The sequence below is a fragment of the Eretmochelys imbricata genome, chromosome 3, assembly GCF_965152235.1.
Source record: "Eretmochelys imbricata isolate rEreImb1 chromosome 3, rEreImb1.hap1, whole genome shotgun sequence".
NCBI lineage: Eukaryota > Metazoa > Chordata > Testudines > Cheloniidae > Eretmochelys > Eretmochelys imbricata.
Genome location: NC_135574.1, coordinates 69,109,443 through 69,136,382, shown reverse-complemented (window position 1 = coordinate 69,136,382; position 26,940 = coordinate 69,109,443). Strand labels below are relative to the sequence as shown.

The following is a 26,940-nucleotide window of genomic DNA, read 5'->3' as shown; positions in this document are numbered from 1 at the left end:
ATTCACCCATCCGAAGTATGCAAGAGGTGTGAGCCAGTCCCACAATATGTCCTTCATACCAAACCATCAAAGATGTACAGCTCCAGCCTTGAAGCCCAGCTGCAACCTGCCTGCTGTTCTCCTGCCTTCTTGAGGGTACAGTGCACTATCAAATGCCTGCAACTCCAGACATCTACCTTGTTTTTATGTCATCTGAAGACTACAGGCAGAAAAGGTTTAGCTCATATTCTCCATGTATGCTGCTCAGTCTCCAGTATAGGGCAGGGAAAAAATGGAAATCTGGCTTTTTTGGGCCAGAAGAGGTCCTGGAGGGTCCCTAGAAACAGCCATGCTTAGAGTAAGCTTAGGTTGAGGTTAATATTATGTTACTGGTTTTAAGTTACCAATACAGGCACACCCTAGGAAAGGAATGACTTTGGACACTATTTCAGGGTCTATATGCTCCTGGAAGGACTGGGTAGGGATCATCCCACATATAGGCACTCTCATCACGTTTTTACATGGCGGTCTTTAGGCCTTGCTATTAGCCATCAGTGAACATCACCTTGCCAACAATGAAGTTCTATCAGTACAGCTGGCATTCTGATAACGGGATCCGTTTATTAAAGATACAAAGGTGAGTTGAAATTAAGTGCTCTGAGAGTCCCCTGGGTGGAAACAATGGTTGTGAGCCATGAAATTATCAGCATTCCTTCTTGGTTCCTTGTTACATCAACAACCTTCTGCTGTCGTTGTTATTCTTCAAGTGATTGCTCATATGTATTCCACAATTGGTGTGCGTGCTCGTCACGTGCACTGGTGCCAGAAGTTTTTCCCCTAGCAGTACCCGTAGTGGGGGAGCGCCCCCTGCAACCCCTGGAGTGGTGCCTGCCTGGCGCGGTATAAGGGGAGCTGCGCGCTCCCCCACCCTCAGTTCCTTCTTGCCGCCAGTGAAGGTGCGTCGGAACTACTCTGCTCCAGTTTTGCTGTAGCTTGTCCCCAGAACTGTTCGTTAGTTCAGCGTTAGTACCTGTAGTTAGTTTAGTTAGTCAGTGAGCCCAGGCCGGGGCATACCCCGCACCCCAGGGTTTAAGTCGTGCAGCTCTTGTAGGTGTTCTATGCCAAGAAGTGACCTGCATGCAGACTGTTCGTGCTGTTTGGGAGAAACCCATATCAGTGAAAGGTGCAAGATTTACAAGTCATTTAAGCCTCGGACCAAAAGAGAAAGGGATATTAAGCTCTGGGCCATCCTGATGGATTTGGCGCTGACCCTGACTCCGGCACGCCACTCCGAACTGGTACCCAGCACCGCAGCGTCAGTACGCGGCGACCCTCCGGTGCCATCAACCAGTCGGCACCGCTCCCCATCCACGGGGCACACCAAGAGGGCCAGAAAGACTCCCTCTTCGCAGCAGCACCGAGGTAAGTCTGGGATAGAGGCTAGGCCCATGTCGGGTAGTCCTTGATCCCCACTGGGCCCTAGGCCTCCAACTCACGTTGAGCAGAGTAGCCCGGCCCCTTTGGAACAGGTCTCTCCAGATGTCTGGATGCCGTCCACGTCTGTAGCCCAGCAGGCAGCCCGGGATGTTATGTCCATGCCGGTGACTGGAGCACCACTGATGTCAACCACACACTCCAGAGGCAAGCTGCCGCTGGGATCTCCACAGTTGCCTCCGGCCCGGTACCAGTCTCGGTCGAGGGAATGTTCCCAGTGCCGGTCACTGCCCAGCAACCATTCGGGGCAGAGTCAGTGTAGATCACCCTTGATGCTGACCAGACTGGCTGGCTGGGTTCCGTCTGGCCAGGACTCTCGGCACCGCTCATCCTCAAGGAGCGAATATCGACGGGACTGCAGCTGGCGTCGCCAATGGCCCTCATCTCGGAGGGGGTACCGCAGTCAGTCACAGCACGGTCATCGACGCCGTTCCCACTCGGACTCCCGCTCCAAGTCTCCGCCAAGACATTGCAGCCCCGGGCGTTGATCGCCGGTGTCTCACCGCGTCGCGGGTCCGCCTGTTGAGGCCATTTGTAGAGCAGCTGTTACCATTGGTACCAGTCCTCCACATTGAGATTGCGGTCCTGTGGCCTACGTAGATCCCGACACCACTGCTCTTCCCAGTCCAGAGACAGCAGCAGATCTACACCAGCCCGGCCTCCATTCGTAGCCGTCCTTCGATGGGCCAGGCCAGGCAACCCGAACAGCTGGCCCCACTGGTGACACAGCAGGTGCAGTGGCACAGAGCGTTGTGGCCGGCCCAATGGTACCAGTGGGCACCGTGACCTCTGGCACAGCCCCTGGTGGGAGCTCGCTCGGTGGCTGGAGCTTCGGAAGCACTGTCAGCCTCACTCTCCAGACCTCCAAAAAAGGAGTCCGTGGGACGTACGTCCTCGGCGCTGTGCCCGGAGTCCAACCAGGTGGTGGACCCTCCGGTGCTGCCCAATACCCAGAGTACCGCACTGGCCTTCTCGCCCTGCCTGGAGGAGGCGATTGTGACCCTGCCCCCCTCTGCCCCGCAGGAGGACTTCAGAGCCCATCAAGAACTCTTAAAGAGGGTGGCAGCAAGCCTCCACCTCCAGGCAGAGGAGATGGAGGAGCCCTCAGACTCCCTGTTTAATGTGCTGTCCCCGTCGGCACCAGGTAGGGAGGTCTTGCTCCTCCATGAAGGCAGTGCCCAAAGAGTTTATGGGCAAGGAGTATTACTCCCATTATTTCCTTATCCCAAAGGCCAAAGGGGGGAGGCTCAGGCCCATCCTGGACCTGCGAGGTCTGAACCAGTACATGGTGAAGCTCAAGTTCTGCATGGTTTCCCTGGCCTCCATCATCCCCTCCCTGGATCCCAGGGACTTGTACGCTGCCCTCGATCTAGAGGACACATACTTCCACATCCACGTATTCAAGGGGCACAGGCGCTTCCTCCGTCGCTTCCTCCGTTTCGTGGTGGGACAGAATCATTACCAATTCACAGTCCTTCCGTTTGGTCTGTCCACTGCCCCCAGGGTGTTCACAAAATGCATATCGGTGGGAGCAGCCTACCTCAGATGGCGGACGGTCCAGATATTTCCCTATCTGGACGATTGGCTTGTCAAGGGCACCTCCTGGTCTCAGGTGAGGGATCACGTGGCGCTCCTCCTGTCCATGTGCACCGCCTTGGGCCTGTTGGTAAACAACACCAAGTCCACGTTAGTCCCGGCCCAACGCATAGAGTTTATCGGGGCGCTCCTGGACGCAGCGTCAGCCAGGGCCTCTCTCCCGCCAGACAGATTCGAGACCCTGAAAGGTTTCATCCACTTGGTCACAAGGTTCCCAATGACAACAGCCAGGGTTTGCCTGCAGCTCTTGGGTCACATTTCGGCGTGCACGTACGTGGTCTGTCACGCCAGACTCAGGATGAGGCCCCTCCAGCTCTGATTGGCCTTGAAGTTCTCCCAGGCCACGGACAGGATGGACAAGGTCCTCATCGTGCCAGATTCTGTGGTCACCTCCCTACGGTGATGGTCCGCCCAAACAACCTGGGATAGGGGGCCCATGTGGGGAACTTTCAGACCCAAGGCCTGTGGTCGGCTCAAGACCTGACTCTACATATAAACGTCAAGGAGCTCAGGGCAGTGCAGCTGGCATGTATGGCCTTCCGCTCGCACGTTAGGGCAAGCTAGAGAGGGCAAGGTAGTTAGAGTCCTCACAGACAACGTGGCCTCGATGTTCTATATCAACAGGCAAGGTGGGGCCTGATCCTCTGCCCTCTGCCATGAAGCCCTCAGGCTGTGGGACTTCTGTATAGCCTACGACATCCACCTGAAGGCCTTCCACCTACCGGGTGCCTGGAACAAGAGGGCAGATCGCTTAAGCAGGGACTTTTCCTCGCAACACAAGTGGTCCCTCCACCCAGAAGTGGCCCACTGACTCTTCTGAAGGTGGGGAACTCCCCAGGTGGACCTATTTGCGACTCAGCAGAACCAGTGATGCCCCCGGTTCTGCTCCGGGGGAGGGTCTGGGGAGGAGTGCTATCTCCAGTGCCTTTATCCTGTCCTGGTCAGGCTGGCTTCTCTATGCCTTTCCCCTGTTCCCTCTAATCAGCAGGGTCCTGAAGAAGATAAAGATGGACAAGGCCCTGGTCCTCCTTATTGCCCTGGCTGTGGCCCAGGCAGCATTGGTATGGGACCCTCACGGGCCTGGCGGTAGCTCTGTCATGGTTGTTGCTGCTCTGCTCGGACCTGCTCTCTCAGAACCAGGGCTGCCTCCTCCATCCCAACCTAGAGGTTCTTCACCTCACGGCGAGGCTGCTCAGTGGTTAGGTGGAGAGGAAAGAACGTGCTCAGAACAGGTTCAGCGCGTCCTCCTTGAAAGTAGACGGCCCTCCACTCACTGCGCTTATTTGGCGAAGTGGTTCCGGTTTTCTAGGTGGGTGGCGGACCAGAGTGTCTCCCTTGTGGCCGCCCTGATCCAGCTTATCCTTGGTTACCTCCTCCACCTGAGGGCCCAGGGCCTGGCGCCCTCGCCAGTCAAGGTGCACCTGGCAGCCATATCAGCCTTCCATCTGCTATTGCAAGGGCATATGGTATTTTCCCATGCTATGACTGGCCAGTTTCTTAAGGGTTTGGACCATCTTTTTCCGTATTCTAGACCCCCGATCCCACAGTAGGACCTAAACCTGGTGTTGGCTCGTCTCACGGGGCCATCGTTTGAACCACTGGCCACGTGCTCCTGGTCTCACCTCTCATGGAAGCTGGCCTTCCTGGTCGCAGTCATGTCGGCCAGGCAAGTTTCGGAGCTCAGGGCCCTGACCTCCGAGCCACCGTACACGGTCTTCTATAAGGACAAGGTCCAGCTCTGCCCACACCCCGCGTTCCTCCTGAAGGTGGTCTCCGCCTATCACATGAGTCAGGACATTTTTCTACCAGTCCTCTGCCCCAACCTCATGCATCCAGCAAGGAGCACCATCTCCACACCCTCAATGTGCGGTGGGCTCTGACTTTCTACCTCAATGGACCAGGCCGTTCAGAAAGTCCTCACAACTGTTCGTCACCTCGCTGAGCGCTTGAGGGGCCAGCCGATTTCCACTCAGCGGCTTTCCAATTGAATCACTTTGTGCATCCGTTGATGTTACGAGCTGGCAGGTGTCCCCCTGCCACCCATTGTGAGGGCACACTCGACTCAGGCACAGACCTCGTCAGCTGCCTTCATGGCTCACATCCCCATCCAGGACACTGTAGGGCTGCCATGTGGTCTTTGTTTCACACGTTCACCTTGCACTATGCGATTGTCCCCCAAACCAGGGATGATGCCGGGTTCGGCAGGGCTGTCCTCCATCCTGGGAACTTGTGAACTCCTACTCACTTCCAACAGATATAACTTGGAATCACCTATTGTGGAATACAAATGAGCAATCACTTGAAGAAGAAAAGACAGTTACCTTTTCTCTAACTGGAGTTCTTTGAGATGTGTTGCTCATGTCTATTCCACATCCTGCCCTCTGTCGGAGTTGTCTCTCAAGAAGGAACTGAGGGTGTGGGGAGCGTGCAGCTCCCCTTATACTGCGCTAGGCAGGCGTCACTCCAGCAGTCTCTGGGGAGCGCTCCCCCCCTACAGGTACTGCTAGGGGAAAAACTTCCAGCACCGGTGCACGTGGCAAGCGCACACACCTATTGTGGAATAGACATGAGCAACACATCTCGAAGAACACCAGCTATGGAAAAGGTAACTGTCTTTTTCCAGATTAAAAGACAATGACTGTCCCCCATCCTAGGTCTTAGCCAGGTTGATGCTTGATAGCAAACTGGGGTTTGGTGGGGTCCAGCCAAAAAGAGGGGAAAGAAGGGGGCAATTTGGCTCCTCTGGGACCTTCCCTCTCTGCCGCGGGGGTCCGGGTGGCGGCTTGCTGCCCGGACACTGAGCCCTGTCAGAGTGGCAGCCAGGACCCTGGTGTGTGCTGCGGGGAGCCATGGGACAGCCAGCTGCCCAGACCCTGAGCCATGCTGGCTGCCCGGACCTTGCTGCAGGGGGCTGGGTGGCAGCCGGCTGCCTAGACTGGGAGCCCTGCTGGGGGGACAGGCCCGTGGTGGGCAGGCGACAGCTGGCTGCCTGTACCCTGAGCCCCACCGTGTGGGGCCAGCGGTAGCTGGGAGCCCGGAGCCCGCTGCGTGGCAGGGGAGCCCGGAGCCCGCTGCGCGGCAGGGCAGCCCAGCTGGGAGCTGGGAGCCGGGAGCCAAGAGCGCGCTGCCCGGCAGGGCAGTCTGGAGCCCGTGGCCTTTAGCACACAGTTGAGCTGGGCTGCAGCTGTGTCCTAATTGGGCCACAGGTTGAGAACCACTGCTTTAAACACATATTTTATAGTTTTAGGCAGAAACCCCGCTGAATAGCCAAGGATGGCGCACGCTAATCATTCTGATGCCATCTTTATGATAATTGATACTAAGGATTAGAAAGGTTCCCAAATAATACAGATATAAATAAGGCCTCTTATAATTATTGTAAATAACATAGAATAGCCTGTAGGTAGACATATTGGATAAGCAAAATAATTTTTCATTTTGGGAAAATTAACCCCATTTCCTTCTGAGTGTCCAACTCCTGCATTTCCTGGCTTCACTGTTCTCTCGTGGTGGATGTAGTTGTTTCTGTGGATCTAAAGTCTCAAAATCTAAAAGTCTCTAAATATAATTCTTTTTGGCCCTAGAGCCACCTGCCGCCCAGGACAGACATACAAATCAATGGGATCTGTGCATAATTTGCCCTTGCCTAAAGAGTGGTCCTAGGGCTTCCTTAGAAACATTCCTGTAGCCTCAGTGCATGCCTGAATAGGTCCTTACTGCTGTGTGGCTGCAGTGGAAATCATCTCTGCCTTTGAAGAAGCCATACTCATATAATGGGGAGAGGTCAGCATGGCTGTGAGGGCACTTTAGGATGCATGAGGACGGTAGCAGAGCTGACCAGGACTGTGTGGATTTGAAGTTCTGTACCTGTTTTGACCCCTTGCTGGAAATATCATGTAAAGGAAACTTCAGGGTGAATCTCTGGATTTCCTAGAGTCCTTTGTCCTATTACATAGGAGGGTACAACATATCTCATGGAAATTAGGATTTCTTTTCAATCCATGTCAGTGTTTCTTTTGTCCATCATTAGTTTTTATTGCACACTGACGTCTCCTTGTGGGAGTTGTAGTTCAGATCTCCATTCTCTGCTGTTGGCCAGGATACCTGGAGGACCATGTGTCTCATAATGCAGTGTGGATTTCCCTGTGACCAAGCTGCAAGGTGCATAACGGAAGTCACATGACTAGGTGCATTATGGAAGATGTCTAGCCAGGAGAGATCAGGCTCCCAAATTACAACTCACAAGAGCCAACACGTCACTATGGGAATTACGGTGTAATATTGAACGCAGTCAAACAAAGCATTTTGGTTTTAGTTCAGTAAACCAAAATCAAACGTTTAGATTTTTTCGTGATTTAGGCTGAAAACAAATTTTGGGGTTTTCCATACCATGGAAATTCCTAATTTTGCTCAGCTCTGTATATTATTTTTATAGCTTTGTTTATGGCCAATTTCATCCTTTAACTCCAGTTCCAATATGATTTGCAGTGTTTTCCATTTGTGCAGTGTAAACCATTTGTGCTTAAGTACCTAGATGCTATGGACTAGTTTTAGGATAAAATATTTCATTTAACTGCTTAAAATATTTCATTTGAAAACATTGTTAAGATAAGGTGACCCAAAATGTGAGGTAGCCATTATGACAAAGAAAACACAAAACCATGGAGTAGATGCAGCTTTTTAGACAAAAGTTTTAAAACCTGTAGAGCAGTGCTGCTTACACACAGTGGCTTGGAATTTCATGGGGAATCAAATTATCTAAATGACAAAGGCCTCTGTGCTCCTTCAGTGCAGTAAGGGAATGAGCAAAAGTCCAGAAACTGCTTAAAAATAGGGTATGGTGCAACATAGCAAGGAACTGAATTATGGAGTAGAGAATAACTATGTAGTTAAGTCCTGTGCTACATACTTCCCGAGGCAAGGGCCTAAGTTGCTAGGCAAATGGTTGATGTACATAGTTTAATGCAGATAATTTCTACATTAATGCCTCCTTATGATATCCAGAGACAAACAATGGGAGTAATAGCATATGGTAGGCAGGAGTGGTGATTGTCTGCACCTCATGTAGTTGGGATGCCAGTGGTTGGGAGAACAAGGCTGGGAGGTGTGCAGAAGGATGTGTATTCTGAATGTTTGTCTAGAGAGCCATAGGGTTTGGAACCGTGTTCTGTAACAGAAGTTGGTTGCAACTTTACTATAAAGAGGCTATCACCTGTGGCTGGCCTTCAGATCATAACATTACATCGGAAGAGCAGGCTTTGTTCTTAAATGTAGAGGTATGTACATTGCTGATGCATATACTGTCTTGCTTTAAAAACAATATTCACTTTTTTCTTTTCAGTCTGAAATTCAGAACAACTCCACACCATCTAATCAAGAGCATACTCAACCTGTATCTAATAATAGCTCCATGAGCCCGCGCCAGCGCCGTGCCCAGAGGCAGAGAAGAGTACCATCTTCAACTAACTTTAATCAGGTGCAGCAACCAAGAGTCAACACAAGCCACACTGGATCAACTGTTTTGATTGTCCTTCTGACTTTAGCATTGGCAGCTCTTATCTTCCGACGGGTATATCTGGCCAATGACTATACATTTGAGTTATAAGGTTTTCTCTGTCTTACGAGCAGTGACTTGAATGCTTCATTAAACATTCTGTATTGAGTATGCTATGAGAACTGTTTACAGAAGATTACTTTTTTATTTACTCTTTTAAGTCTTTACGAATGTTAATATACCTTTAGGTACATTGCTTTGTAAGTAGGACAAATGTTGACATTTCTATGAATACTAACAACTGTTAATGATCCATGAACACCCCACTAGATACTTAGAGAAACAATTTGGTTGAATATGAATAATATGTAAAGGGTGGGGGAAAGAAAGTATCATTTGTGGCTACCTTATTTACTGATAAAAGGAGGCAATTAAAACAGGAAGGGGTTTTACACTTTTTCTCTGTGGAACATGGGTGCAGATAGTCACCCATATCTGAGTGAGTATAAAAATTTACGTTGGAGAAGGTCTTTTAAAATGAAACGCAGTGTCTATGTGTTGCGTTGTGTGTGCTCTTAATTCTGAGGAGGATAATATTTTGTAACCACTTTTATTTACAATAAGACAATTCTAAAAAAATGCATGAAATGTTGGTTCTGAGACTGTGCTCTCTGTGGAAAAAAGGGGCCAGAAAATTGTTTCCTTTATTTTTTGTTTTTAAATTTTTTTGGAAGTTAGATTGGATAATCTTTTCCAAGATTTGAATGTCGTCTTCTAATACTCTCAATTGTATATCTTGCTTTTTTAAATTTGAAGATTATATAAAACATCTATTATTGCAATAGTTATAAATATGTAATATAATTATTTACCCAGAGCTATTGTCTTTTAATTATTCCAGAAATATACATAATGCATTACATTGAATGTTTCATATGTGCTGTTATTTGCTAAAAAAAATCTAAATATTTTCATGCTTAAACTCTGCTTTGCATGGGCAAGCTTGATGGAAGCTTTCATGAAACCCTTGGCTCTAATGAATTATCGCAATTCAAGCCTCATTTACACAATATTTTTTCTTGCACTTCATTGCAATACTTCAAGCAAAGTTTAAAATTTGAAAGTTTTTAAATATCTTTCCAGCATATCAAGATTACAGCATTCGTGTGTATATCCCTATTTATTCATTATAGGTGCTGGCACTTCAGGCAGGGGTAGGGTTGTCAACCCTCCAGGGTGGTCCTGGAGTCTCCAGGAATTAAAGATTAGTCTTTAATTAAAGATTGTCATGTGATGACACCTCCAGGAACATGTCCAACCACAGTTGGCAACCCTAGAAACCCTAGATTATTAGTGCCCTCTGTGCTGATCTTGAATTTATTTAGCCATAAAGAACAAGTTCAATGGGATAATCATTTCCCCATTATCTGACTATATCAATAATTAAGAGAATCTACCATTGCTCATTTAAGACTCAACAGAACCTCAGTAATTTTCACTTTACTAGTGGCGACTACGATAGCTCTCACTAAACCCAGACTGTCCCACCCTACTTCTTAGCAAAGATAAGAATGCTGTAGTCAGCTCTCATATTAACATTACAAAATATACTACATGCTAATGTACTCCTAAGCATTATAAATAAGTAAAATTTTACACTTGTGAAAATTAATGGACAAATTACATATTTTATGTAGTGCCCTGGTGTGTGTGTATGTTTAATTTATTCACTTGCTAACTTGCAAAATTCAGAAATGGATTCCCAGTGGTTATTTTGAATTAGTGCTGCTCTGCTGTACATACAAACAGGATGTATGTACATCAAAGCATCTTAGTTTAATTAAACATTTACAATAAAACTATATAGCATGTCTGGATAGATCAGCAGTTATTTAAATCTTGCATTGTCTTCAAGTCTGGAAGGAGGACAATCTGGTTTCCTATGGTGAAATTAATAAAAGTATTTTTCCCCAATAAGTATATTAGTTTTGGTAGGAATACGGTATATTTAAAATCTATAGACCCCATATTCCTGAAATAAAAAGTTGTTTTTTCCTTGTTGGTACATTGTTTGAATGCACTTGTTGTTCACGTTTGCAAACCTGGGCCCAGATCATCCTTTCCCTTAGGAGAGGGCTCTAAAGAAAAAACCTTCAGTAGGATACCCTTGCAGAGTTTCTTCCTGATGGTACCTCTGAGAGATTTGCTGTCACCTTGCAGAACAGGCCCTGAGGTCCACCTTCAAACCTAGCAAATTCTCCGGGATACATCCATCAACCAAATTCTGCTCTTGCCCTTATGCAGCAGAACTTAAGTAAGGCTGCTGCACAAAACCCTCTGTACCCAAAGATAGGGGCAGGATTGTGCTCTTTTTTTCATAGATTCCAATTCCAGAAGGAACCATTGAGATCATCTGGTCTGACCTGCTGTATAACACAGGCCATAGAACTTCCCAAAATCATTCCTTAAGCATATCTTTTAGAAAAAACATCCAAGATTCTTTACAAATGGTCAATGATGGAGATTCCACCACAATCCTTGGTAAGTTGTTCCAATAGTTACTTACTCTTGCTGTTAAAAACTTGTTTTATTTCCAGTTGAATTTCTCTAGCTTCAAATTCCAGCCATTGGCTAGCATTAGACCTTTCTCTGCTAGTTTGAAGAGCCCATTGTGATGCCGTATAAAAGAAAAGAGACCATGTTTATGGTAATGTATCATCACTGATGTATCACCACTGTTACACAATTGTGATAAATTTTATACAAAGTATGTTGTGTAAGGTATCATCGGAAAAGTTATAGTCTGCTAAATATGATTATCCTGTTTATATGCATGTATCATCATTGTATATGAAGTTATGAAACTCTTTTCTGTATTTGTATCTCAACCGTGTTGTGTTTCTGAGTAATCCCCCAACTCCCCAAGAGAGATTTACACCAAGGCTAGCCAGCCTGCCTGATGGCCCATTAAGGACAATCAGCTCTTCCAGGGACCCCTCCCAAGGTCTCTTCTTCAGGCACATGTAGGCAATCAATGCCTCATGACTCAGCAAGGAACATGTGACCCAGGACTCCATGTTTGTGCCAGTAACTTTCCATGCCCGTGTGCTGTGCATGTAAATTGCAGACTGTGACAACACTCTTTGTCTTCAGTCCTGCTTCATTTCTATGGACTGTGATTTTTCTAACAAGAAGGGAGCTTTGAACAAAGGACTGATGGCCCACAATCTTCGTGGGTGATCCAGAGAGACATATTGCAAGGTAACAGAATTACCATCACTACTACTATCCTTACTTCTACAGACTTGGAAATCAATTGTAATGAATATGATTCCTTAAACCATTTAATAACTCTCCTTTTTCTTTTCTTTTCTTTTCTTTTCATTTCTTTTCTTTTCTTTTCTTTTCTTTTCTTTAAAATAAATCTTTAGTTAGTTTACTAAAGATTGGCTGCAGCGTGGTATTTGATGTGATCCTGAAAGTACATGTTGACCTGGAGATGAATGTCTGACCCTTTGGGATTGGAAGAATCTAACGTGGTGAATTTTGGTTTTAATAACCTTTCATCACCAAGTCCGGTTGTCTGGTTGGTGATTGGGGGCTGGAGTGCCTAGGGGACTGTTATTTGGCTCTCTGAACTAGTGCAGTGATACACGAGTTCACTTTTGTTACTTATCTTATGATAGAATAAATGACCAGTTTTGGGGTGTTTCTGCCTTGTTTCTTACAGTCTGTCCTGAATTTGGCATCCTTAGCTGTGACATACCAGGCAACGTGACATTTGGTGAAGTATTGGGCAGGATACACATCATCACAGGTCAATTGGGCTTTGGTTCAGAACCCCACGCTATGTAAGACTTAAATTTAATATTGAGAGTTTTAAAGGCTAAAGATTAGTGACCTTGAATGAGTCACGAGCCTATGAAGCCATGAACACAATGTAAGGTCCATTGTCTTATCTTCACATAATTTTTTATGAACACCAAAAAACTAAAAAAAAAAATTATGTGAAGATAAGATAATGGACCTCACAGGGGACATCTCAGATCAGGAGATGACCAATTTGCTCAGAATAGGAACAAAAGAATGCAAATGCTGGCAACAGTGTAAGCATGAAGAAAAAATGCCAGAATTTAGAATGAAGGAGAAGGCTGAGGATGCAGAGGAGAGCGTGTACCAGGGACACCGAGCAGAGGCTGAAATTGAAAAGGAAGTTCACTAAATGTGAATGGAACACCTGGAGACTGAGAGAGGTGCTCATAAACTGCAGCTCTGAGTCCTAGACAGGCAGGAGGAACGGCAGCCACAGCCTGAAATTCCATCTTCTCTCAATAACAGAGACTGACATAAAGTCTGCCCAATTCATAAAGACTGAATGTATTGAAGTATTTTCATCTACCTTTGAGCATCACCTTTCTTATTAACAAAATTCATGAAGACCAGGTGATGCCTGTCCTGTTAAACTGACTGGAAAGGCCAGAGAGGTATTTAATGAAATGGGGGTAGAGGAGGCTTTTGTTTATGTAAAGTTTTTAAAGAAACAATATTGAATAGTTTAAGGTTACCACTGAGTCTTATAGGCTAAAATTCAGAGATCTAAGAATTTCTGGTAATGTTACTTATGTAGAGTGTACTCATAAATTTCTTGGTTTATGTTAAAAAGTGGGTTAAAGGGGAAAAACACTTACTGTGACTTTGATAAACTGCTAGATTTAATTACTCTTGAGTGTTTGCTAAAATGGCTCCTGAAGAAATCAGACCTGCAATATGCGATAGGAAGCCTGATTCAGGCTGTCTACACTAGCACTTTTGTCGGTCAAGCGTGTGTAAAAAACATACCCCTGACTGACATAAGTTTCGCTGACAAAAATGCCAGTGTGGACAGCGCTATGTAAGTGGGAGACACTCTCCTGCCAACATGGCTGCCGCCACTCATTGGGGGTGTGGTTTAATTATGCCTATGGGAGACTCCCATCAGCGTACTGCTGTTACAGGGGAGACTTTACAGTGGCATAGCTGCAGCGGTACAGCTGTGCTGCTGTAAGGTCTGTAGTGTAGACATAGCCTCAATCTTACAGGCAGCAGAAATCACTGATGAATTCATAGAAAACAGAGCTCATGAAGGGTGTAAGCCCCAGGAGAAAGGTAATCCCTTTGCACCCCAGTTTAAAAGGGATGAAGTGTTTAAGAATTAATCTAACCCCAACTTTATTAGAAAATCTCATGGGAGCCCGGAACATAAATCCTCTCACCTGAAGGGGAAACAGGTGGTCTGTCATCAGTCTGGAACCCCATGCCATATAAAATCAAATTGCCCAAAGCTTAAAAACACTCCACAACCTGCACCAACAAACACCATAATAAATTCTAATGCTGTCACTTTGATTACAAAGGCTACTCATATAAGCTCCAACACTGCCACCTTGAGTACAAATACTAACCTTGCAGGTGTTAATGCTGCCACTTTAATTCCAGAATAAGTGGTGGAAGAGGAAAGCATCCTACCTCTCAAATTATGTTAGGACTGAGATGTTGACTGGTAGTGAGGAATTCATAAAGAATGCAAAGGTCAATGGAATTGTGTGTACTTGATGGTGAGATTCAGCCTCTGATATTACTTTAGGTAAAAGGGAATTGGTCAGAGAGGGAGATTTCTTGCCAAATCAGAGTGTGAACGCATTGGCTCTTTCTGTAAAAGCGCTTTTGTCCACAATCCCCTTGAGTGGAAAAGTTTTGAAGGTGATATAGTGGTTGGTGTTAGATTTATTTCCTGTTGATGTCTTGATTGGTAATGATATTTCAACTATGTTTAATCAGGTTAATATCATGACCAGGTCACAGGGAAAGTATGGCTCTGATGCAGGTTTCCTGCATGATGTTAGTGAGGGAAATTGTGAACAGGCTAGAGCAGTGGTCTCCAACCTCTTTACGCCCAAAATTGCATTTTGAATCTAAGGGCAACACAGGATCTGCCCCGCCCCTTCACCAAAGCCCTACCCCACTCACTCCATCCCTCCCTCCGTTGCTCGCTCTCCCCCACCTTCACTCACTTTCACAGGGCTGGGGTAGTGGGTTGGGGTTTGGGAGGGGGTGCAGGCTCTGGGCTGGGGCCGAGGGGTTTGCAGTGTGGGAGGGGGCTCTGGACTGAGCCTGGGGCAGGGGGTTGGGGTGCAGAAGGAGGTGCAGGGTGTGGGCTCTGGGAGGGGAGTCAGGGTTGGGGCAGGGGTTTGGGGTACAGGAGGGGGTATGGGGTGCTGGCTCTGGGAGGGGGGTTAGGGCTGGGGCTTGGCATGCAGGAGGGTGTTCAGGGTGCAGAAGGGAGTATGGGGTGCTGGCTCCAGGGAGGGGGCTCAGGGCTGGGGTGCAGGAAGGGTTTGGGATGTTGGCTCTGGGAGGGGGCTCAGGGCTGGTGGATGAGATTTCATTAGCCCTTTTGTCCACAGCATCACACTGGGAGCTCATGTTTGGCTGACTATCCCCCAGAGCCCTCAAATCTTTTTCAGAGTCACTGCTTCTCAAGACAGAGTCCCACATTGTGTAAGTATAGCCTACATTCTTTGTTCCTAGATGTATGTATTTACATTTAGCTGCATTAAAACACACATTGTTTGCTTGCGCCCAGTTTACGAAGCGATCCAGATCACTCTGTATCAGTGACAACGGCAAACTGTATTAGTGATAATTTTGTTTTCTTTGAGGTCATCAATAAAAATTTTCAGTAGTGTATGAAAAACTCCAGTCTCTGCGGAACCTCACTGGAAACACATCTGTTCAAAGATAATTCCCTGTTTACTTTTTTTTGAGACCTGTCAGTTAGCCAGCTTTTAATCTATTTAATGTGTGCCGTGCTAATTTTATATCTTTCTAGTTTTTTAATCAAAATGTCATGTGGTACCAAGTCAAATACCTTGCAGAAGTGTAGATATATTACATCAACACTATTGCCTTTATCAATCAGATTTGTAATCTCATCAAGAAAGTTACTGTTAGTTTGACAGAATTTACTTTCCATAAATCCATATTTATTGGCATTAATTATATTACCCTCCTTTATTAATTGAGTCCTGAATCAGCCATTCCATTATTTTTCCCAGGATTATCTTGCTCCTTAGCCAGCTCTTTTAAAAAATGCGGTTGCAAGTTATCTGGAATTCCTGATTTAAAAATATTTAACATTAATAGCTACTGTTTAACATCTTCCCATGACACTAGTGGAATGGAAAGAGTGTTATCATAAAATATGACTACATCATCTGTTTTTTCCCAAATACAGGACAGAAATATTTATTTCTGCATTATTATTGACAATTCTGTCATTTCCATCTAGTAATGGTCCAATATAATTGTTAGGGTTTTTTTTGTTCCTAATATACTTAAAACAAAAGAAAAAACAAAACAAATCCTTATTATTTTTAACTCTGCTAGCCATACATTTTTCCTTGTCTCTTTGCTTCCCTTATCAATTTTCTATAATTCCTAGTTTCTGATTTATATTTATTACTGTCAACTTTTCATTTCTTCCATTTGTTATATACATATTATTATTTATGGTTGCCTTCATTTCCCCACTAAACCAGGTTGATTTTTTTTAATCCACAGGGCCATAATACAACACACACAAACCCACACTTGCCCGCCCACCCACCACGCTGGTCTGGGTTTTATTCTCTTGGTACATTATAAATGCTATCAAGTCATGATCACTTGTACCTAAATTACCATTACATTTTAGTTCTGTGATCCTTTCCTCTTCATCTGTCAAGACAAGGTGTAATATTGAATTCCCCAGTCTTTACTGTTTAGTAAATAAACAAACTTGAGAATGACACCTGAAAACATCCTCTTCCTTGTGATTAAAAAGCAGCTGCTGTAATGTCTTTTCATGCTAATCTCAAATGGTTTTAACAGATTAAGGTCTCAGTCCTGCAACCCACTACTCACATTAGTTTCTTGCATACTTTTGTATTTGAAGGATTGGAACCATAGAAGATTTAGTTACTGAGTGTCCTAAAATCAAACCATATTTTATTTAATTTTAATTTTTAAAAATTTCATTATTAGAGAAATCCTAATATTCAAAACAAATAACCACTTTAATGCTGTTAACCTCTGGGGGAAACCAATTTTTTTGGAAGAATTATAGGCTTTTAACAAAAATTTGATATCACAAAAACAGTATGCTGGTACAAGTTATACTACACAGCTGACTAACTGCTAACTGATCTAGAAAAAAAATCAAATTTCCTAAAACTATACTAAAATATGTACATCAATGCAAAGAGTACTGATCTTAAACACACAGCAAACTGGCACCGCCTTGTTAAAAATGCATATTATAGAGATAAAAAATCTGGGATCCCTAATGAAAAGAGACAGCATGGTTTTATACAGTCTGACAGAAGGATAGTACAGTTCTGAGATTAGCGGCTTGAACAAAAAGCTGGCGTGGAATTGCAGTCTTTTTATATAATGAATTTTGGCAAATATCTCCTTTAGGACCGAGTGGAAATGTTGTTTGCCAGGAGAAACTTCTTCTTGAGTAATAGCCAATCACTAAGCAGTGATGAAGGATGAGCTTCGAGTGAGAAGCCCTCAAAAGCCACTTTAAATTATTAAATCAGAAAAGCAGTATTTTTAACCATGATCACTCTTAGAAACACAGGACCCTGGAATTATAGCTGATTCAATGTTTAAACTAGGGTGGATTTCTACTGCAGGAGGCTATTGGAGTGTAGAGTGTCTCATCACAATTTCCCACAAAATGCCTTATTTTGCAAAACTCATTTTATTATTCTTTTGCTTTGTCCTTCTTGTGGAGAGCAGAAAGCACAGGAGGAAGAGGTGGACAGGTCAGCTGGAGGTGCAGAAGGCAAGGTAAGGAACCGTAAAATATATAACTCTCTTGCTCTCGCTACATATACACGAGTGAAATTAATACTGTATATGTAGTGATAGATGTATACATAAAATTTGCCTATTTTAATTGTATATGTGAATAGCTTCTATGGCTTCTGAATAACCTTATACAATCTTTACTGCTATCTTCAGATTTAACTTTAATTGGTCATGTTTCTAGCAGCTGTCATTGGTAACCTGGCCATTGATTGTATTTTAGTGAACACAGTCTCCGACATGCACACACAATACTGTAGAAACAGTAAGAACTGAAGGTAGATGCAGAACAAGCGTTCAGCAAATTCAATTTTAAATATCCTCCCAGCAATAACAAAAGGCTTTATTTTAAATAAATCTTTCAAAGTGCCTTCTCTTTTCCTGTGGTTGTTTATTTAAACGTCTCTATTATGCAAATCCACCTGAAAATACATTTCATTTTCTCATGGCAATTTGTGGGGTTTTAGTTAGTGTGAATGGTATCCTTACTGCACAGGAGTATGTACTGTATAGGCTTTGTAAAGTTATTCTGCAGATACATTTTGGAAAATTATGTGGGAACTTTAATATAACTTTTCATAGTATTAATAAGGCAGGTGTGCACCAAAGAGTTATAAAGGTCTTAGCGAAGTTTGTTAGATTTAATATTACTGAGACTGGGGGTGAGGAGAGGTTTACATTAGAAAAGATAAGCTTCCAAACCTGTCAAGCAGTCCAGAATATATTATCCTTTTTTGTATAGAGTTATGTCATCCAATGACAATCATATCTTATAAGATTGTTTGCTAGGCCAAGAGCTTGAAAATAAAGTTGGGTTAATCCATCTTATTAAATGGAATCACTCTGACTGTAAAGAGTCATCTTTTTAGTCATTTTGTATTGTTTAGCATGGCACTGTGAACACACCTTTTTATCCACAGAAAGTGCTGAGATTAGGGTGACCAGATGAAACGGACAAAATATTGTGACATCTGGGGGAAGCAAAAAACAAAAAAACAAAAAAAACGGCCAGAGCGGCCAAAGCCGCAATATCGGGACAAATGGTGTGCCGACCGTGCATCAGTCGGGACGCAGGACAAAGAACCAAAAATCGGGACAGTCCCGAATTTTATCGGGACGTTTGGTCACCCTAGCTGAGATTCAGTAGACATTTTGCAGAAAATATATTATGAAAGAAGCAGAGAGGCTAGTATTGGCTAATATTTCTATTGGTATTTAATGCAGAATATGCAAGCACATGTTTTTAGTGACATAAAATTTATTCTCTAGTTTAGACATCTAGGGCCTGATGCTAAACCATTTACACCAAAAGGGATGCTTTGCCACTGACTTCAAAAGAATCTGGTCCTTACTGAATGTAAATCTGAAGCATGCTGGGCTTTTTTTCAGAATATTATGTTTGCAAAATCTAATGATTCACCATTAGTACTTGCATGGGATTCTTTCATATATGGTTGAACTCTCCTACCTTGAAAAGTTACAAAGCAGCATAAACTGCTCATACACATTTTTGCAGTCTGAACATTTCTCTTTTCAGAAGTACTGCCACTCTCTTGGTTAATAAGTTGTTCTTGGTAGGTTTCTCTCTTTGCAAATTATTCTTGACATTTATTAAAATAAACTATTACCAACCTCATTGACTTTTGCAAAGTTGTAATAGTAGAGAATTCAAGAACTAGTCCAACTTTTTTCTTAAATACATGGATTATGCATTGTAGAGGACAATAGATATTACTCGGTTTAATGTGAATTAATGATGTATAACAAACAATGTGTTAGCCAATGAAAGGATAAATCATTATATTTCAAAAGTATAAGGAACAGTTTTTATGTCTTTCTCCACAGGTGTTAAATAACCACCAAAACTATATTCATAAACTACTTAGCATAGACCACTATGTCCTTGTAATTTATCCATATAAACTTTCTTAATGCATTCATTTAAATGTATGTAAAATGCAGTTTATTTAGAAACCTGAAAATGAGACTCACATTTCTTTTTATTTATAGACATTTCTGTAGTGCTCACTTTATACAGAGTTAAATAGTAACAGTATCTTGAACATTCCTGATTATTTTGTACTGCGAAACTCTGGTTGTCTTGTGTTAAAACCAAACCTGTGCTGAAAATTGCATGGTGCTGGTCTTTTTTGCCTGCAGTCAAATGAAACCCAGTTTCAATGTCAGATTGCCATTCCTTATAGAGAAACACAAAAATAAATGGCATCTTTTATTTTTGTAACTGCCTCCTGCATTCTGCTTTGTATTTCTCTTGCTTCTTTTTCTATAAATACATAAGGCAAGAAAAATATTTTCAACTATTGGAGTCTATATTTAAAAGTTTTCCATTTTCCATCTTAGATAAGGCGCCAGTGAGTGTAGTATATGTGCCCAATAAAAAGCTATGTATGTTAAGGGGAGTCTTTACATGACTTCAAAGACCTTTGGTTTGGGCTCTATTAACCCAAAAATCTTTCTGCTCCATAATTCGTTTGACCACTTTTTAGAGCGTTATATTCAAGGGTCTCAAAGAGCTTTTTTTAATATTAAATGACCTCCTCAGTTCCCAGAATAATGAATATTAAAGATGGATAAACTGATACACAAAGAGACTAAATGATTTGCCTAAAGCAAAAGCAGAGCAGTGGCAAAGCCAAGAATAGAAGCTGGGCACCTTGTCTGTGTTCTATGCACATATCTTCTTCTATCATATTAATTACACAACACAAGCCACAACTATTTTAAAAGAATATTAAACCAATATTATTAGAGCTGCAAAGTCAAGCACTCAAAAACTGGGAAATTCCTGAATTAAGGTTTCTTGGGCAACTTCAATTCAGCTCCCTTGTGAGTATGCATTGTGATACAGTCTTTAACTACATGATCACAAGCAATTTTTTTTCACAAGGCCTCTGCCTCATTCAGTTCACAGAATGGACTGGGATCAATATTTTCTCTCCTCATTGTTCAACGTCTGGCATTAGGCCTTATTTATTGCATACTATTCAGACCCTGCTCTGAAGACAAAATTAATAATTTCCTCATGGGGTTTTATATGGTGCTCAGTATCTGAGTGTTTCACAAACATTAATGAATTTATCGTCACAAGATCCCTATGAGATGAGGGGGTGATATTATCCCCGTTTTACAGATAGGAAACTGAGGCACGGAGCGTAAAATCAAAAGTATCCACTAATTTTAGGTGCCCAATTTGAGATACCAAGGACCTGATTTTTAACAGTACTTAGCATTATACAGCTCTTTATTTGTTCAAAACACAGCTGCCATTGATAATACCCGCTTCTTATTTACAATGTCACCTAAAAGTGAGAACAAGCATTCGCATGGCACTTTTGTAGCCGGTGTTGCAAGGTATTTACGCGCCAGATATGCTAAACATTCTATGCCCCTTCATGCTTAGGCCACCATTCCAGAGGATATACTTCCATACTGATGATGCTTGTTAAAAAAATGCGTTAATTAAATTTGTGACTGCATTCCTTGGGGGAGAATTGCGTGTCTCCTGCTCTGTGTTTCACCCGCATTCTGCCATATATTTCATGTTATGGCAGTCTTGGATGATGACCCAGCACATATTCATTTTAAGAACACTTTCACAGCAGATTTGACAACACGCAAAGAAGGTACCAATGTGAGATTTCTAAAAATAGCTACAGCACTCGACGCAACGTTTAAGAATCTGAAGTGCCTTCCAAAATCTGAGAGGGATGAGGTGTGGAGCATGCTTTCAGAAGTCTTAAAAGAGCAACACTCTGATGCGGAAACTACAGAACCCAAACCACCAAAAAAGAAAATCAATTTTCTGCTGGTGGCAGCTGACTCAGATGATGAAAATGAACATGTGTCAGTTCGCACTGCTTTGGATCGTTATCGAGCAGAACTCATCAGCATGGATGCATATCCTCTGGAATGGTGGTTGAAGCATGAAGAGACACATGAATGTTTAGCGCATCTGGCATGTAAATATCTTGCGACGTTGGCTGCAACAGTGCCATGCAAACGCCTGTTCTCACTTTCAGGTGACTTTGGAAACAAGAAGTGGGCAGCATTACCTCCTGCAAATTGTAACCAAAATTGTTTGTCTGAGCGATTGGCTGAAGTAGGACTAAGTGAACTTGTAGGTTCTAAAGTTTCACATCGTTTTATTTTTGAATGCAGTTATTTTTTTGTACATAATTCTACATTTGTAAGTTCAACTTTCATGATAAAGAGATTGCACTACAGTACTTGTATTAGGTGAATTGAAAAATACTATTTCTTTTGTTTTTTACAGAGAAAATAGTTGTAATCAAAAATAAATTATAAAGTGAGCACTGTACACTTTGTATTCTGTGTTGTAATTGAAATCAATATGTTTGAAAATGTAGAAAACATCCAAAAATATTTTAAAAATGGTATTCTGTTACTGTTTAACAGTGCAATTAATCACGATTAATTTTTTTAATCTTGCGATTAATAGCAATTAATTTTTTAAATTGCTTGACAGTCCTACTTTATACACATTAAGTAGTGCCCTTGAGGTCCAGGGGACTACATAGGTGGGTAAAAATACAGACATATGTGATTATAGGGCAGGGGCCGTTGTTTATAAACAATTTATCAATCAATATAACTGTCCACTGAAATTTAATCCTATATGTCTATTTCTGCATCTGAAATACTGTGATTCAGTGACATTCTGTATGTCTACCTCTCTACCTGTGCTTTCCTTTTCACCCCTCAATTACAGTCATCCACAGCCACAACTGGAAAAGGATGGATTCTCTCTTCTTTTTTTTTCCAAATGCTGAATATGATATTAATTTAAACAAAGTACTATGGAATGGAGTTTGATTTGAACTTTTGTTAGTTGAAAAGAATTGGCCAAGATTTTCAGAAGTGCCCAGGGATTTTGGGTACCCAACTTGAAACATCTAAAAGGAGCCTGATTTTCAGAAGGCTCTGAGTAAGCGCCAAAAAGTGAGGTACATAAAACCACTAGTGAGTTTTGAATATCATTACCTATTAGTTTACATTGCTGGGAAGGCTTTCTAAATTGATGTTCTTAGCTTGAAATGCCTGGCCAGCTTCAAGTGAAAATGAGATTATTATTATTGTTACATTTTTCTAGAGTAAATTACATTCCAAATTCTCATTTAAAGCAAATTGCTCAGAAGATTAATAAAGTTAAATTGTGTGGGAAAGGAGATTACTAATGATTAATTTAAAAAGTTAAAATATTGTGAATATTGTACACCTTAATTATGTTTAATCAGCCTGGAGTTTCATTTTACTATGGTAATATCCATGACGAATTAGTTACAGTACCTAATATTAGTAATGTGCATTAGATACTGAAGTATTAACTACTGCTTGGTATCAGTATAGTACAGTAGATACTGAGGGAAATAGGAGGGCTATAAACCACAAATCATCAGCATGCTGCAACACAAGCCTCCACATGCCATGCTCTGTTTTCATGTGGCTCTCCTTTGGGTTCAACAAGGTCATATAGATGGGTTTCAGAGTAGCAGCCATGTTAGTCTGTATTCGCAAAAAGAAAAGGAGTACTTGTGGCACCTTAGAGACTAACCAATTTATTTGAGCATAAGCTTTCGTGAGCTACAGCTCACTTCACTGGATGCATTCAGTGGAAAATACAGTGGGGAGATTTATATACATAGAGAACATGAAACAATGGGTGTTACCATACACACTGTAACAAGAGTGATCACTTAAGGTGAGCTATTACCAGCAGGAGAGCGGGGGAGGGACCTTTTGTAGTGATAATCAAGGTGGGCCATTTCCAACAGTTAACAAGAACATCTGAGGAACAGTCGGGGGTGGGGGGGAATAAACATGGGGCAATAGTTTTACTTTGTGTAATGATCCATCCACTCCCAGTCTTTATTCAAGCCTAAGTTAATCGTATCCAGTTTGCAAATTAATTCCAATTCAGCAGTCTCTCGTTGGAGTCTGTTTCTGAAGTTTTTTTGTTGAAGATTTGTCACTTTTAGGTCTGTAATCAAGTGACCAAAGAGATTGAAGTGTTCTCCGACTGGTTTTTGAATGTTATAATTCTTGACGTCTGATTTGTGTCCATTTATTCTTTTACGTAGAGACTGTCCAGTTTGGCCAATGTACTTGGCAGAGGGGCATTGCTGGCACATGATGGCATATATCACATTGGTAGATGTGCAGGTGAACGAGCCTCTGATAGTGTGGCTGATGTGATTAGGCCCTATGATGGTGTCCCCTGAATAGATATATGGACACAGTTGGCAACAGGTTTTGTTGCAAGGATAGGTTCCTGGGTTAGTGGTTCTGTTGTGTGGTGGCTGATGAGTATTTGCTTCAGGTTGGGGGGCCATCTGTAAGCAAGGACTGGCCTGTCTCCCAAGATCTGTGAGAGTGATGAGTCGTCCTTCAGGATAGGTTGTAGATCCTTGATGATGCATTGGAGAGGTTTTAGTTGGGGGCTGAAGGTGATGGCTAGTGGCATTCTGTTATTTTCTTTGCTAGGCCTGTCCTGTAGTAGGTAACTTCTGGGTACTCTTCTGGCTCTGTCAATCTGTTTCTTCACTTCAGCAGGTGGATATTGTAGTTGTAAGAATGCTTGATAGAGATCTTGTAGGTGTTTGTCTCTGTCTGAGGGGTTGGAGCAAATGCGGTTGTATGGTAGAGCTTGGCTGTAGACAATGGATCGTGTCGTGTAGTCTGGATGAAAGCTGGAGGCATGTAGGTAGGAATAGCGGTCAGTAGGTTTCTGGCATAGGGTGGTGTTTATGTGACCATCGCTTATTAGCACCGTAGTGTCCAGGAAGTGGATCTCTTGTGTGGACTGGTCCAGGCTGAGGTTGATGGTGGGATGGAAATTGTTGAAATCATGGTGGAATTCCTCAAGGTCTTCTTTTCCATGGGTCCAGATGATGAAGATGTCATCAGTGTAGCACGAGTAGGGGCATTAGGGGACGAGAGCTGAGGAAGCGTTGTTCTAAGTCAGCCATAAAAATGTTGGCATACTCTGGGGCCATGTGGGTACCCATACCAGTGCCACTGATTTGAAGGTATACATTGTCCACAAATGTGAAATAATTATGGATGAGGACAAAGTCTCAAAGTTCAGCCACCAGGTTTGCCGTGACATTATCGGGGATAGTGTTCCTGATGGCTTGTAGTCCATCTTTGTGTGGAATGTGGGTGTAGAGGGCTTCTACATCCATAGTGGCCAAGATGGTGTTTTCAGGAAGATCACCAATGGATTGTAGTTTCCTCAGGAAGTCAGTCGTGTCTCGAAGATAGCTGGGAGTGCTGGTAGCGTAGGGCGTGAGGAGGGAGTCTACATAGCCAGAGAATCCTGCTGTCAGGGTGCCAATGCCTGAGATGATGGGGCGCCCAGGATTTCCAGGTTTATGGATCTTGGGTAGCAGATAGAATATCCCAGGTTGGGGTTCCAGGAGTGTGTCTGTGCGGATTTGTTCTTGTGCTTTTTCAGGGAGTTTCTTGAGCAAATGCTGTAGTTTCTTTTGGTAACCCTCAGTGGGATCAGAGGGTAATGGCTTGTAGAAAGTGGTGTTGGAGAGCTGCCTAGCAGCCTCTTGTTCATATTCCGATCTATTCATGATGACGACAGCACCTTCTTTGTCAGTCTTTTTGATTATGTTGTCAGAGTTGTTTCTGAGGCTGTGGATGGTATTGTGTTCTGCACGGCTGAGGTTATGGGGCAAGTGATGCTGCTTTTCCACAATTTCAGCCCATGCACGTTGGCGGAAGCACTCTATGTAGAAGTCTAGTCTGTTGTTTCAACCTTCAGGAGGAGTCCACCCAGAATCCTTCTTTTTGTAGTGTTGGTAGGAAGGTCTCTGTGGGTTAGTATGTTGTTCAGAGGTGTGTTGGAAATATTCCTTGAGTCAGAGACGTCGAAAATAGGATTCTAGGTCATCACAGAACTGTATCATGTTCGTGGGAGTGGAGGGACAGAAGGAGAGAAACAGATTGACAGAGCCAGAAGAATACCCAGAAGTTACCTACTACAGGACAGGCCTAGCAAAGAAAATAACAGAACGCCACTAGCCGTCACCTTCAGCCCCCAACTAAAACCTCTCCAACGCATCATCAAGGATCTACAACCTATCCTGAAGGACGACCCATCACTCTCACAGATCTTGGGAGACAGGCCAGTCCTTGCTTACAGACAGCCCCCCAACCTGAAGCAAATACTCCCTAGCAACCACACAACAGAACCACTAACCCAGGAACCTATCCTTGTAACAAAACCCGTTTCCAGCTGTGTCCATATATCTATTCAGGGGACACCATCATAGGGCCTAATCACATCAGCCACACTATCAGAGGCTCGTTCACCTGCACATCTACCAATGTGATATATGCCATCATGTGCCAGCAATGCCCCTCTGCCAAGTACATTGGTCAAACTGGACAGTCTCTACGTAAAAGAATAAATGGACACAAATCAGACGTCAAGAATTATAACATTCAAAAACCAGTCGGAGAACACTTCAATCTCTTTGGTCACTTGATTACAGACCTAAAAGTGGCAATTCTTCAACAAAAAAAACTTCAAAAACAGACTCCAATGAGAGACTGCTGAATTGGAATTAATTTGCAAACTGGATACAATTAACTTAGGCTTGAATAAAGACTGGGAGTGGATGGATCATTACACAAAGTAAAACTATTGCCCCATGTTTATTTCCCCCCCCCCAACCCAGACTGTTCCTCAGATGTTCTTGTTAACTGTTGGAAATGGCCCACCTTGATTATCACTACAAAAGGTTCCTCCCCGCCCGCTCTCCTGCTGGTAATAGCTCACCTTAAGTGATCACTCTCGTTACAGTGTGTATGGTAACACCCATTGTTTCATGTTCTCTATGTATATGAATCTCCCCACTGTATTTTCCACTGAATGCATCTGATGAAGTGAGCTGTAGCTCATGAAAGCTTATGCTCAAATAAATTGGTTAGTCTCTAAGGTGCCACAAGTACTCCTTTTCTTTTTGTCATATAGATGGTGTATCACAAAACATCTTACAACTACAAAACAGCATTGCCCCAGGAGAAAATAGCAATTTAAAAACAAGAAACCCAATGGACAGAGAGAGACAGACACATGCAGTTGGCCACGATGTCAACAGAACCACAGTTTGAATGGTCGATTCCTCCTTGAACCCAAGTACAGTTCAGATCATAACATTTATTATCTGGTGTGATTAACATAGTGACTATTTCTTTTGCACAAATGCTTGTATTTTACATAATAGTATAATTTACCATTATACAGAACTTTGAATCCCTAGATCTCACAGCACTTTACACAGGATGTGTTGAGAGCACAGACTAATACTGGTGAATGGCTGTGGCATCAAAGGAACCAAGTTCTGAATTATATTTATATCATTATTCCCCCATTTGGGTCATATCATTGGAAATTGGGAGGTGAAATGACTTGCCAAGGTCTCACAAGT

The 26,940-nt window shown here is 43.1% G+C and overlaps 2 protein-coding genes across 3 annotated transcripts in view; both read left to right on the top strand.

Annotated features, from left to right (window-relative positions):
* Window positions 1-10,624, top strand: part of UBE2J1 (ubiquitin conjugating enzyme E2 J1) — a 66,984-nt gene extending 56,360 nt beyond the window's left edge. Inside the window, exon 9 of one of the 2 annotated variants that reach the window (XR_013345595.1) lies at window positions 8,411-8,544. Coding sequence is in view for 1 of the 2 variants with exons in the window: in XM_077812814.1 (XP_077668940.1) it covers window positions 8,411-8,674 (264 nt within the window). In the remaining variant the exon portion in view is untranslated. Of the gene's footprint in view, window positions 1-8,410 lie in introns of both variants that reach the window. The other variant, XM_077812814.1, reaches the window with a different exon arrangement.
* A 6,625-nt stretch (window positions 10,625-17,249) lies between these two features.
* LOC144262044 (gamma-aminobutyric acid receptor subunit rho-2) overlaps window positions 17,250-26,940 on the top strand; it is a 65,749-nt gene continuing 56,058 nt past the window's right edge. Inside the window, exon 1 of the mRNA XM_077811672.1 lies at window positions 17,250-17,437. Within this exon, the coding sequence (XP_077667798.1) occupies window positions 17,250-17,437 (188 nt within the window). The remainder of the gene's footprint in view (window positions 17,438-26,940) is intronic.